Source organism: Apteryx rowi, unplaced genomic scaffold (assembly GCF_003343035.1).
Source record: "Apteryx rowi isolate R43461 unplaced genomic scaffold, aptRow1 scaffold_8, whole genome shotgun sequence".
Lineage (NCBI taxonomy): Eukaryota > Metazoa > Chordata > Aves > Apterygiformes > Apterygidae > Apteryx > Apteryx rowi.
Genome location: NW_020451093.1, coordinates 2136100 through 2148359, shown reverse-complemented (window position 1 = coordinate 2148359; position 12260 = coordinate 2136100). Strand labels below are relative to the sequence as shown.

General features: G+C 40.1%; 1 protein-coding gene across 2 annotated transcripts in view; it reads left to right on the top strand.

Annotated features, from left to right (window-relative positions):
- The window catches only part of TMEM163 (transmembrane protein 163), a 115673-nt gene extending 104094 nt beyond the window's left edge, over positions 1–11579 (top strand). The window contains exons 6-9 of one of the 2 annotated variants that reach the window (XM_026089119.1): positions 827–938; positions 6203–6344; positions 8357–8436; positions 9515–11579. In XM_026089119.1, coding sequence (XP_025944904.1) covers positions 827–938; positions 6203–6344; positions 8357–8417 — 315 coding nt within the window. In that variant the 3' untranslated portion in view covers positions 8418–8436; positions 9515–11579. Of the gene's footprint in view, positions 1–826; positions 939–6202; positions 6345–8356; positions 9484–9514 lie in introns of those variants that run through there. The other variant, XM_026089118.1, reaches the window with a different exon arrangement.
- Positions 11580–12260: the final 681 nt, after the last annotated feature.

The following is a 12260-nucleotide window of genomic DNA, read 5'->3' as shown; positions in this document are numbered from 1 at the left end:
GGGTACAGCACAGAGACTCCCTTTAGGCACTTAATTTCGAAGTCTGTGCTTCAGCCCAAGGAGGGCATCCTCGTACCCCCCCCCGCCGCCCCAACACAAAACCATCGGGGAATGTGGTAGGTGCCTCCAGAGGACCTTTGAGAGAAGGTATGTTAAGCAATAATTAGATACTCTTACTCGCCCTACACAGCCCCTTAGCTCTCTGCGGAGGGAGCCTAGGGAGCCCTTGTTATATAGGCAAATGAAGCAATGTGGGTATTTCTGGAGCTGTGAAGTGAAAGTCCGTGGAAAATTTGTTTGCTAAGAGCTCAACTTGGTTTTGCACATCGGTAGCGAAATTCTTACAGATGTAGCTTAGACTGGATTTTACCTTAGGAAAGAGGAAAACCAAACAAAACCAAACCAAGTGCAGATTCAGAACCACTATTAAGTTATTAGTTCCCTCACCAAGAATCATCAAAGGCATGGTAACTGGGATTCTGCTCTCAATCCTTTGTCCTGCATTACTGAAGTCAGGGACTTCACTATTAATTGCATTAGATTATTAGGTAGTTTGCAGTCAGCCCAACAAATATATAACCTCCAAATTCTGAAGAGTTTGCGTCAATTCAAAATTTGTTGCTTGAAACCATCATTAATTATGTTTGTAAAAGCAATGTCAGCAAAATAAACATATGCTGTTGTGGAAGTGATAACTCAGGAGGTCTTTTTCTCAGGTTGCATATTTCAGTGGCACCAGTAATTGCAAAATAACTGGTACTATTTGGCATTTAATATGTGGAACAGAATCATAAGATATACTAATATCTGACTTCATTTTTTTCAGGATGATTTTCTGTATAGTGTCTCCGTTTTAAGTGGAATCCTTTGCACTGTCCTGGCAGTGATCAAATTTATGCTGGGAAAGGTCCTTACAAGCAGAGCACTGATAACTGATGGTGAGTCTGAAGATGATCCTGTTATTCCATTGTAGAGTCTCCCAGTGAATGCTGTAAACATGAAGGATACCAGTGACCCCTGAATGAGGGCAACTGTGGGAGAGCGTTGAGATAAAAAGGCCACTGGGAAATGGAAAAGAAAACCCCAGAATGCGCTGTGGTACCACTAGCACCTTGCAGAGTACGTCGGCTGAAATCAGTATGTCTGATGGAAGTCAGACAGTTAATGGGCAGATAGAAGGCAATAAGAGAGAAGGAGTTAAAGACAGAGCACATAATAAATTAGGTTTGTATTTGACAGAGAGATTAGACTGCAGAGGAAGGACATGGCACCAACTTTTACAGCTTTGGTTCGATCATACCTATCCTTATTGCCTACATTCAGTAAACAAATTCATCCCAACAGTTAAAATGTACCGAGTCTGTGGCAGAAAATGCCTCCCTGTCTTGAGCAGGAGTCACAGACAGCATTTGTACGTATCCGCTCTAGATGTAATTTGCCACTTTAGTGCTGTTCCTGTCACTCGCTCGGTGGCGCTGGTATAGTATCGCATGTGCGAAGCAAAACCTTTGCTGGCCTGTTGTCGCACACTCCTCTGGCCCTGCCATAGATTGCTGCGGGGTGAATCTCCCCCACTGTGTCCGTAGAAGCCCTCACTCCTACTACTCTGTTGGTTCAAGTGTGTAGAAACAATTATTGTTGTTTCTAAAGGTATGTTTAAGGGCATGTTCAGATGTTCCTTTTACTGGCAAGGCCAAAGCTTGTAACTCACAAGCCACAGGGATCTACTCTGTGAACAAGTGAACCACAGTCATGGCTGAGACTTCACAGCAACCTACAAATCACTACCAGATTTTAGCTGCAAGCACAGGACAGTTTGAAATGCACTGTACACATACACAGTAGGATGTTAATGGTTCATAGATTGTGGTACATAAATTACTTTGCTCACTAAAGATTTTGCTTTAAGGAAACTCAATTTTCAGCTTACTCTAGGGATACATATAATTGCTTAATTTTAAGTATTTTAAACCTACCTAAATTTTTTTTTATGAGGTTTGATAACATGTATTAAGCTTCATGAGTATATATATTTTAAATACAAGATAGGTAAAAAAGGAATCTAAAACAGCAGTGCAGGTGTTATGACTAGCTACTGGCTCCCTGCATTTGTGACTCTCTCCCAACAGACCATGTTGTTCAGTGATCTTATTCTTTACTATGGACTCTGCCATCTTAGGACATTTTGAATCAAGAAATCTCCTATCTAGAAAAAGGATTCTGGAAAGGATCCTGGAAACTGCAGACCAGTGAGTCTGACTTCCTTCACTGTCAGAGTGTAAGTAAGTGGGACAGGTTGACCATTTCAGAGTAGTTTCTAGGCAGACAACCCATTAACCATCCCTTTAAAAAATGTAGCTTGTTTTTTAAACAGATCAGCTTTTTCAGACAAAATATTAGCTGAAAAATTCCTGAATAGCTCTAGCTGAACTGGTCTCCTGCGTGACACAGAAATCTCTTCCCCTATAATTACATCCTTGTGCTAATTATATTGCTTCTGATCTGGAGATTGCTCATCCTTTGATTAAAAGAATTAGGGAATAGAGTATACAATTACCTCGGGCTGTTTTTTTTCTCTATTTTCTCTCTTTTAGAACTATTTTAGAAAATGTAGGAGGCTGATATTACCAGGTATAGTTAAATAACTTCTTTCACAAGATATATTTACATATATACTTAGTTTATTAACAATCGGGAGGAGACAATGTGATTCAGCAACAGCTGAGACATGGATTTAGCACTCCCTTGCATATCTGTTTTTAGTCATTTTCTGTTTCCTGCTAATTTACCTCCTGCTGTCACTGGCTGTAGACCAACAAGCTGTTTTGAGTAACAAGAACATACAATTTTCTTCCTGAAAAATAGGTTTATTTTCAAAACAGCAAATTCTCTCTCATACATGTCAACCCGATTAAGGATAATTTTTTAGAATAATTTTGCTTTACAGTAGGGCTTGCCAGTAGTGCTCTTTAAAGCCTAAATTTATTAATCCTCATAAGGCAAAATGTTATTGATGATACAGTTTGTGTACAGCAAAAGCTCATGACCTTTTGGATGATAAAAAGAACTATTTCCTATCTTGAATTATGTAACATCTCAGAGGACACTTACATAATGTCAACCAACTTTTCTGTAGGTTTTAGATACCTGTGTCTCCTTCCTAGATTTAGCCACCTGTTTTTTCCTGTCCTAGCCTTACGCACAGAATGTGGTCTCTAGATTAATGCCTGCAGCTATTACGTGGTTTCCTGCCACATCAGCAAGGAAAGGTTTGACGGAATGACAGTTAGGAAGAGAAAATAATTTCCTTTATAAGCCACTTTTTGGAACCATTGCCAATAATGGCAAGAAAATATATTTCTTTCCTTGTGCATATGGTGCTTATGTATTCTGACTTAAGCTGGAGCATATTTACATGGGAAGTAACAACTGGTATGAGATTTAAATTTATACTTAATATAGTCCATAGATGCATATTAGTAATATGAGCACTATATTGCCCAGGAAAAAAAAAAAGATCAGGATCTTATTCTTCCAGAATAAAAGCGGTCACAGTGTGCTTTGTGTCTCCACTGGTTTAACTATGCTGGTATAATTAATCCAATATTCAGCACTTACATGTAAAGCCTCATGGGCAAAGCCTATTTCCACTCACAGTGGAGCTGTGATACCAATTGCAGGATGTGCTACCACTGTACAAAACAACAACAACTCTTTGCAGGGCTGGAAGCCTGAAGCCTTTGTATTCCCCATTTTGCCACAGGCTTGCTAAGTACCACGTGCTCTTCTGTGCCAGGATTTCCTTTGCATTTAAATACCTACAGACAGGAATCTGGTGAATCTTAACAATTCTGATTTTAAAAAGTGAGTTGGAAGCGGGAACAAGCAGAAACACAAACAAAAAACCTCTGGTCCTCTGTGAGTAAGTTTCCTTGAGTCACAATGGTCACCGAAAAACAAGAATAAGCTTTTCTGGCTGTTTATGCTCTTTGGTACAGCAGGACGGTGGGAAGTCAGGTAGGTTCTTGTCTTCTCTGTTAGCCAGTTTCTTGTCATTCTGACTGAAGGGTCCAAATTGTCTCAGCTGGTGTCAGAAAAGAGGAGGAAAACAAAGTCTAGCTTACAAAAAACCCCTCATACTCGTCAGCTGCTTACCTGTAAACTCAGTGGTTGGCTCACATGGAAAGCCTCAGGGCCATTGCTAAAAGACCCAATGTACAGTAAAATTGGCTTTGTTCACGGGCCGCTCCGGGGTGCCCAGGAAAGCTGTGTCACGTTGCAGCTGTGCTGGTTTCAGCAGCACTGGTGAGCGCCTCTTGCAGACTGTCAGCCCACAGCACGTGGCTGCAGCAATGCATGAAGCCGGCTCCTGCAACCACGACCATATGTATGGCTGACAAATGGGAGAGCAAGGACTCAGTGGGCTGTCACTGACTGATTGCTATGAAAGGCAGTTCTTAGCCAGCATCAAGTTTTTGTAGGCCTCATAACCAAGGAGAGTTTTATGGAGGTAATTTGATGAATAATGAGGATGTTTGGAGAATTTTTTGACTGTGGGCAACTTCTTGTCTGCATCAAGAGCAGCTTGGGATAGAACAGGGACATGTCAAAAAAGTTAGCAAACAGCTAAGGAAGGAGAGTATCACTGAGGCCAGCTTGGACCCAGTGTCAGCATTTTGGTCAACAGCAAAAGGCGCAGGCTTGGAAAGCCTTCAAACAAGAGGTTGATATTGATGCGGAGGAGAAAGAGGACTTGTGGGAGGGAGGGAGTCAGCTCGTGTGATCAAAAGGGGGAGCTAGAAACAATCAATAGCAGGAGGTTAAAATTGTATTTGTTGAGACCAGAGAGATGAGGATGCTACTGTAGCCATGATCAAAATAATGATGGATTGGACAAGTATTTCAGCTATTTGGATGCCTAGGAAAGGTCAAATTTTAGCTGCATCATTCAGAAAGACTTAACAAGGTTTAGATAAAGCCTGGATGTGAGCGGTCTGGATCAAAGGAGCCATTGAGGAATAAGTGTCATGTATGTGGTTGTTGGCAGTCAAAAAAAAGAAAAATAATCCAAGAGGTGAAGGAAAAAAGACGTTAATTACTCTGAAAGCTCTGGGAGGATTTTGAAGGGTCAGTGTTGGAGAGGAAGAAAAAGAAGAGAGGGATTTAAAAGAATGTTTTTAAAACTTGTGAACAATAGCTACAAAGCTCCTGTGATGTCTCTAAGGAATAAATGGAAAATAATCCTAGCAATATAGCAGTATCACATATGTCTTTCCCTAACACATTCAGCAGTATATGCAGCGCTAAGCTATAGTGCCAAACATATGTAAATAAATATATGAAAGGGTGGGGGGGAAGGGGGAAACCTTCAAGAGAAGATCTCTGAAAAGTTACTGTGCAAAAAAAGTCATTTTCCTTTTCATGGAAAAGGTATATTGGAGTCTGCTCCTTTTCACAGAAAATGAGAGACTTCAGGTACCATGATGATGATGACCTAAGTCATCTTTTAAGTTCTAATCAGGGATATTTGTAGGTACTGAAATAGTCCCTGTATTATGAAGAGGATGTTTGGAAAACAGCTGAGCTACAGCAGCCCTACACAGCATCTGGGTGGCTGCAGCCCTGTTATACAGCTCAAAGATCTTTTGTTCACACTGATCATCTAGAGGAAGGACAAATGCTTGACTGTCAGAGTCAACACAGAGCAGGTCCAGTGTTTTGAAGGAATATTGCTGTTTGGAAAAATCAGCTTTGAGAAATGAAAGCCAGTTGAAACCATCACAGCAAACAGGAGCTAGAACTGGGATTTGGAATAATTGTGATCAACCGGATCAGGACACACAGTAGAGGGAAATGAATATAAACTTATTCACATTGGAAATGACAAGCGAGAGAGGTCTTTCTTACAAAACACAGGTCAGACACCAAATAGTCTAAGTCTGATTTGTTCAAATGAAGCATTGCAAAGAGCAAAGATCAGCTGTGGCTGACCACATGTGAAGGCATTGCACTGCCTCTTGTTAGGGGCAGCGCAACGTCGCAGAGGCTCCACTGTGTAACGTCGCACAAAGATTTTGTGTCCTCTCTGGTGGCACTGGTATAATAATGGCTTTCCTCCCTAAAGATTACCTCTTCCTAGCTGGGATGATTCAGGCAAATTCCTTGAGATTTGGTTCTTCCTTTCATTTTTTTTCCCTTCTAGGTTTCAACTCTCTTGTAGGTGGAATAATGGGCTTTTCCATCCTTCTTAGTGCAGAAGTTTTTAAACACAATTCTTCTGTCTGGTATCTGGATGGCAGTATAGGAGTATTAATTGGACTTACAATATTTGCCTATGGAATTAAGTGAGTATTTTCCTGTTTTTTTTCTCTGTCAGCAAAATACAAACATATTTGTGCATTTCATTCAGGAGCAACAGTGTTATTTGTCTCATTTGTTAATGGGATCGGTGCAACTTTTAACTGGAAGGCATCCATCTGTGTGTGTGTGTATACACACACACACACACACACACACACACACATACCATATTCACACTGAATACTCGCACACTTTTGGAAGTTCACTACTGCACCAAGATCTTACTGCACCAAGATCTTACATTAGTTATTGACAGTAATGTGTACTTAAACCTGTTTAAGAATCCTGTAGATTTATTGTACTATCAAAAGAGATGACAAGTGGCTAATTTCAATGATGGGGAAATGGTAAGAAATTATTAGATCTTTTGGAACAACAACAACAACAACAACAAAAAAGAACAATAATTCATTAGTAGAAGCAGAGCATCACAGTAGAATAGAGATCGTTCCTGTAGCTTTTCTGTATTTGTTTTTATCATATCTTCTGCTAATAGATATTTTCAAAATATACAGCAGATGGGCTGTTTTTTAATATAATAAGCCATAGCTCTTTTATGGCTCCAATAAAATCTGCTGCCAATATTGAAGCACAGTGTGTGGAAAAGGATAGAAGACTGTCTGTATCACCTTAGCTGGAAAGCAGCCAGAACTTAAAAAGAAATTGGAATAATTTTTAGGAGACTTTTTAGGAGACTGAATTTGGAAATATGCTAAGAATAGGTAAAAGATTTTTGGCTTTGAAATACTTAAAAAGTAACTACAAATCTTATGTAGAATCGCTCCATGCTGGTTTTATGTCAAATTTTTAAGCACTGTCTTTTTCACAGAAACTGTAGGTTAAAGATAAGCTGCCTAAGTTTTAACAACTTGACAGTGAATTCTCCCCTAATCCTACCATATGGCAACTTCTGGACTGAAGGTTAGCCAGCTGTATGTCAAATAACATTGTTCCTACTGAATTTTAAGGTAGTAGTAAGATGACTTCTTAACTCATAACATCAGGAATAGAATAAAATCAAATGAAGTTCTGCCACACACTTCATTGCTGCCAAGATTTCACTCAGCTGCCTGGAATCTAAGGGTCTTCATTTTATCCCCCTTTCTGCCATAAGAAAACAAAGGGAGAGATGTAGCATCCTATTTAATTGGAATCATGAATATTGAGAACTACACCTTGGCCAGTCTGTAGTAGGTTATCATCTGGAAGCTGTGGGTTCTTTTTTTTAAGCTTACAATTCCTTTTGGAATTTGGAAAATTAAATTAACATTTTAATAGGGAATACCATTCTTGCAAAATCATTATAATCACTATTATTTCCATTGCAAAACTAGCTATTCTGGAAAACTGTAGAGGTGAATCAGTACAAAAGCAATTATTTAAATATACCAAGCAGCATCAGAAACTTTTGTACAGCCTCTGAAACTCATTCTACGTACCTACCATCATTCTGTTTTGCTGTTCGGGATGGCCAGGCAGCAAGCTCAGCCATTGTGTCACCAAGACACAACCATCACACTCTGCTGGAGAAGGTGCTAACACACTCACACAGAAATCTTCCTACAGTCTTCGTAATAATGAAGGATAAAACAAAGTTCTGTTTTGGCAGCTCACCTGATTTTACAGTTGGTGAAAGTACTGCAAGTCTCCTCTATTATTGGATGCCTTTTTAAAGCAGCCTTGGGTGAAACAGGTTGCCTAAACCTTCCCTTTTCTCCACAAAAATCCCTACAGGTCTTCTCCAACCCAGAGTGACTCTTGCAGTGCATAGCAATTCCTCAGATGCAGCTGTGTATCAAAACTTTCTAAAGGAGGCACCATCTGCACAGAGTTTGTTTTAGACTTCATTTTGGACAGAATTAGTTGTGGGGTGAAATTAATTCTGATCAGGAGAAAACAAGATGATAAGGCTATTACTGCATATGGGTTCAAACCACCCAATTTTATGGCTTTCTTTTGCGCCTCTGCCTAAACGCTCTTGTGCTTTCCTCTGCAGGTTGCTTATTGATATGATACCCCGTGTAAGGCAAACACGCCACTATGAAATGTTTGAGTGAAGATCGCAGCCTCGTCTCTGTAAGGACTGTAAAACTACAGCATCGTACGTTTTGGCAAGTGATGCCAATGGTATTTTACTAAATATGCAGTTTGTTTCCCGTGGTCCGGTTTTGTTAAAGTCTGTTTTAGTGGGAGATCTCTCTGTAAAACTGGCATATGTGCACACTGCTTGCAATTCAGCAAAACAACAGCATTTTTTTTCAAGTATGCTATTGATTCCTGTGACAATAGAAAACATGCAGTTTGCAGTTTTAAGCCAGCAGCCATGTTGTATGCTCCAGAGTGAAAGTGTTCTTAATGATGTGATAAGCGTGTGGGTAAAGAAGTGCAAGTTCCAGATCATTTTTTTTCCCCCTGGCCTATATTTTTTTAAACACATGCTGTAACAGAAGTACAGTCCTTGCTAATCTCTTTGGCTAAGAGTATCCTATATAGAGTATGGACACCAAGAGTGGTGTTGCTTAAAGCACTGAAGTAGCTACTTCTCTCCCCCATTTGAACAGACCTACAGAAAGAGCACTTACAGACCTTTCTGGGATCAGAGAGATACTTCATTTAAATCCTAAATTAACTGAAACCATACCTCTTTAATTTAAATCCTATTTTTTTCCTTGCAAGACACTGTTCATTGCTTTGCATGGACCAAACAAGCACACACAGTACTACTGTACAGACCAAAGCCAAAAAGACAGGCAAGGAAGAGGAGCTGCTTGAGAAATGAGATTCTCATCTTCTGTTATACTATACACAGATGTATCAGCATGTGTGACTTTGTGGTTGCTCTGTAATCTGATGATGGCACAGCAGTGGCTCAACCTGGTGGTGAGATATAGATCTATTTATTAGGTTTAGATTGTTCTGTAAAATGTTGCTCACCTTCCATCACACATCTTATGTATTACTTAGTAGCAGGTTAAATTATCAAAGAATCATGATGTATAATCAATAAAACTGGTATCTATTTTATACAGTACCTGTAAGTAATGTTTGAAAACTATTTCCAGAATGTATCATAGAACAAAGTCTTCCTGTATAGCAGCCTATTAAACTAGATTCTCTGGCCATTGCCATTCCCTCTGTATTTTATATATTCCAGGTTGGCTTTCACAACAAAGAGCCAGTATTGTTGCTTCAGTTTATCACAAGTGGATGAAAAATAGCAGACAGTCGATTGTAGAATTTGAAATATTACCATGGTAAGTAAGTAGTCTAGTAGCTAGAAATGTCCATTTCTAGCTATACTACAATAGATGACAAACTAGAGTAGATGTACAATCAGACTGTTCAGACTGATGTAAAGTGGGGGCACTAACTGATTACTGATGCCTTCTGTTATCTAAAATCGTATTTCCCATCATGTCACTTAATTTCTCAGCCAGATCCTCAAGATCATTATTAAAATCAAGCTCCAAATGAAACATGTAGGAAGAGACTACCCAGAGGTTTCACTGACAGTGCCTATGAGGTGCACAATGTTTGGCAAAGTTTTACTTGCTTCCTCTTGAAACAGAATAGAAGTTTCTTCAGTGAAAAAAGAATTTTATTCTGCTGCTATAGTTAGTTTACACATATTTTAGCTCAATTAAGTTTGCATAAACTTGTAATAACTTTTTAACATATTGTAACTTTGTAATATTATTACTGTCAGTACTCTGATGCTTGCTGTCACTAGATAGTGTTAGAGATCATCATGTCACTCAGGGATAGGATGAAAAGAAGCACAACACTTTTGACAAGATGAAGGAGATGATACCTTATAACGTAATGAATTCAGCAAAGACTCCAGAAAGGCTGTAAAGTGGTCACTGTAGTCATCACAGGCAGACTTCTAACTAAAACCTAAAACAAAAACATCACCCCAAAAACCTTTCTTCAGTGCACAAGTTCCTAATTTGTTACACTTTTGCGTAGTCGTGGTATTTTCCCATTATGATGCTGCTTTAACTCATAGTTCCATAAAGAGATCTGTGAAACGGATATTTCCCCTGCTGCTTAACTAGCTCTTGTCAAGCATCTTAAGCATCAGTATTTTGTAGTGAATAGAACCAGAGACTGAAAATAGCTATAATATTCTGCATTTCATTTTGTTATTTTTATTAGTACTGTTTACCCTTTTCTGCCTCTCTAGGGGCTTTATTATTCCTCCAGTCCCATTGCTAATCCTAAGAACAGCACTTGGGAACTACTGAAAGTGCTGCTCCTCTTGGCCATCGACTCCAGCAGCCCATTTCTAGCAGTGGCCAGTACCAGCTGCTTCAGAAGGGAATTGAGAAGGTAAAATTGGTTGTGGCAGGATACTTAACTCCTGATGTAACCTTCACAATACAGAAGTCATACACCATTGAAAGTTTGTAGGACATCTGAAACAATGCCCAGCTCAAATGGCAAATAATTCTGTTAATTAGACCTTGTTACTGCTTGGTGTAAATAGGAGCATAGGACTACACAGACGTTCTCGTGCATAAAGTTAAAAATTGATTGAATAAAGTTTCACCCTTCTTTCTGGAACTCTAGAATGCTCCTCTTAATGGATGCTTGTAAATACAGACTTGAGCTGTGTAACCTTGAAGAAGGAGGTGTGTTTTAAACAAGTCAATCACTTTACCTATAAGATTAATTTATACCAATTCCAGAAGCTTTTCGGTTGCCACAGGTGCTTCTAAGCACTTTGGATATTAGCAGGTAAATGCAGGAAAACAACTGAGACTCTTATGCTACTGAAGAGGAAAAAGACCAGGAAATGATATTCAGAAATGAGAGCAAATACATGTCAATGAAACCAGCTGACTTCAGGGAGACTTACTACAGTACATTGCAATAGGAACAAAGATAGCTGCTCATGCAGTATACCGAGAGGCAAAGCCCCGGACGAGAAGTTCCTCAGAGGTGGGCAAATTCAGTTCCAGGTACACAACGCACATCTAGGAATGCAGCACCCAGTGTGCCCTCACCCCTAATAATTCCTTTTCAATTACTGCAATCCCAGCTGCCTAGGGCAAAGCACACACATTTCCGGCAGCCTTTTTTGCAGGCCAGCATGTGGAGCTGCTAAGTCACCAGATGAATACTCAGCCTTAATAATACACAAAGCAGGAGTGTGTGTTTGCTCCCATTTTGGCAATGCATTTTTTCTAGACAGTCAAAGTGCAGCTCAAGAAATGTCTTCACCACCCATTTTCTTTTGAAGTCTCTGAGGATGGCACATTAAACAGGCAGTCGCATGTGCACCAACAGAGGTAAGAGCTGAAGCTATCTGAGCAGAGATTATCCTTGGGGTGCACAGATTTGCATAGCTGCCCCCCCCCCCCGAGCTTGTGAGGGTGGGAGTGTTTTGGTCTGCTCACAGCACCTTTTATTTCTTAACATTAGTCTGAAAACTGTGCTGCGAGTCTTTCTGTGTTACATCCACTGCCACCAAGTGGTGCTGTGACAAAACACATCACGGAGCCTGTTGCTGTGTTTATTGAGTAGCAGTAACTAAGCAGGAGTGGCACGCAAACACATTCCTGCGGCCTGGCATGTGGGGCCAGGAGGTTACGCAACTGGAGAGCATAATTAAATAGCAGACAACCAAGGGATATTTCCCTCCCACGTTTGGGAGGTGGATGTTTTATTTTTCCTTTCAGCCACCAGATCAGTATTTGAGGAAGCACTTAACAGTTCTTGAATTTCACCCATTTGCTGCTACCACTTACTCACTCTGGTCAGCAGAGGTGCTCCTCCGGCAGCCTCCAGCCCGCCCACCGGGAGCACACCAGACAAGAAAAGCATGTGTCCGGCAAGCCCAGAAGTGGGCACCGACAAAGGCAAGCAAATGTAGGGAGCCTGAAAGTATGATGTTC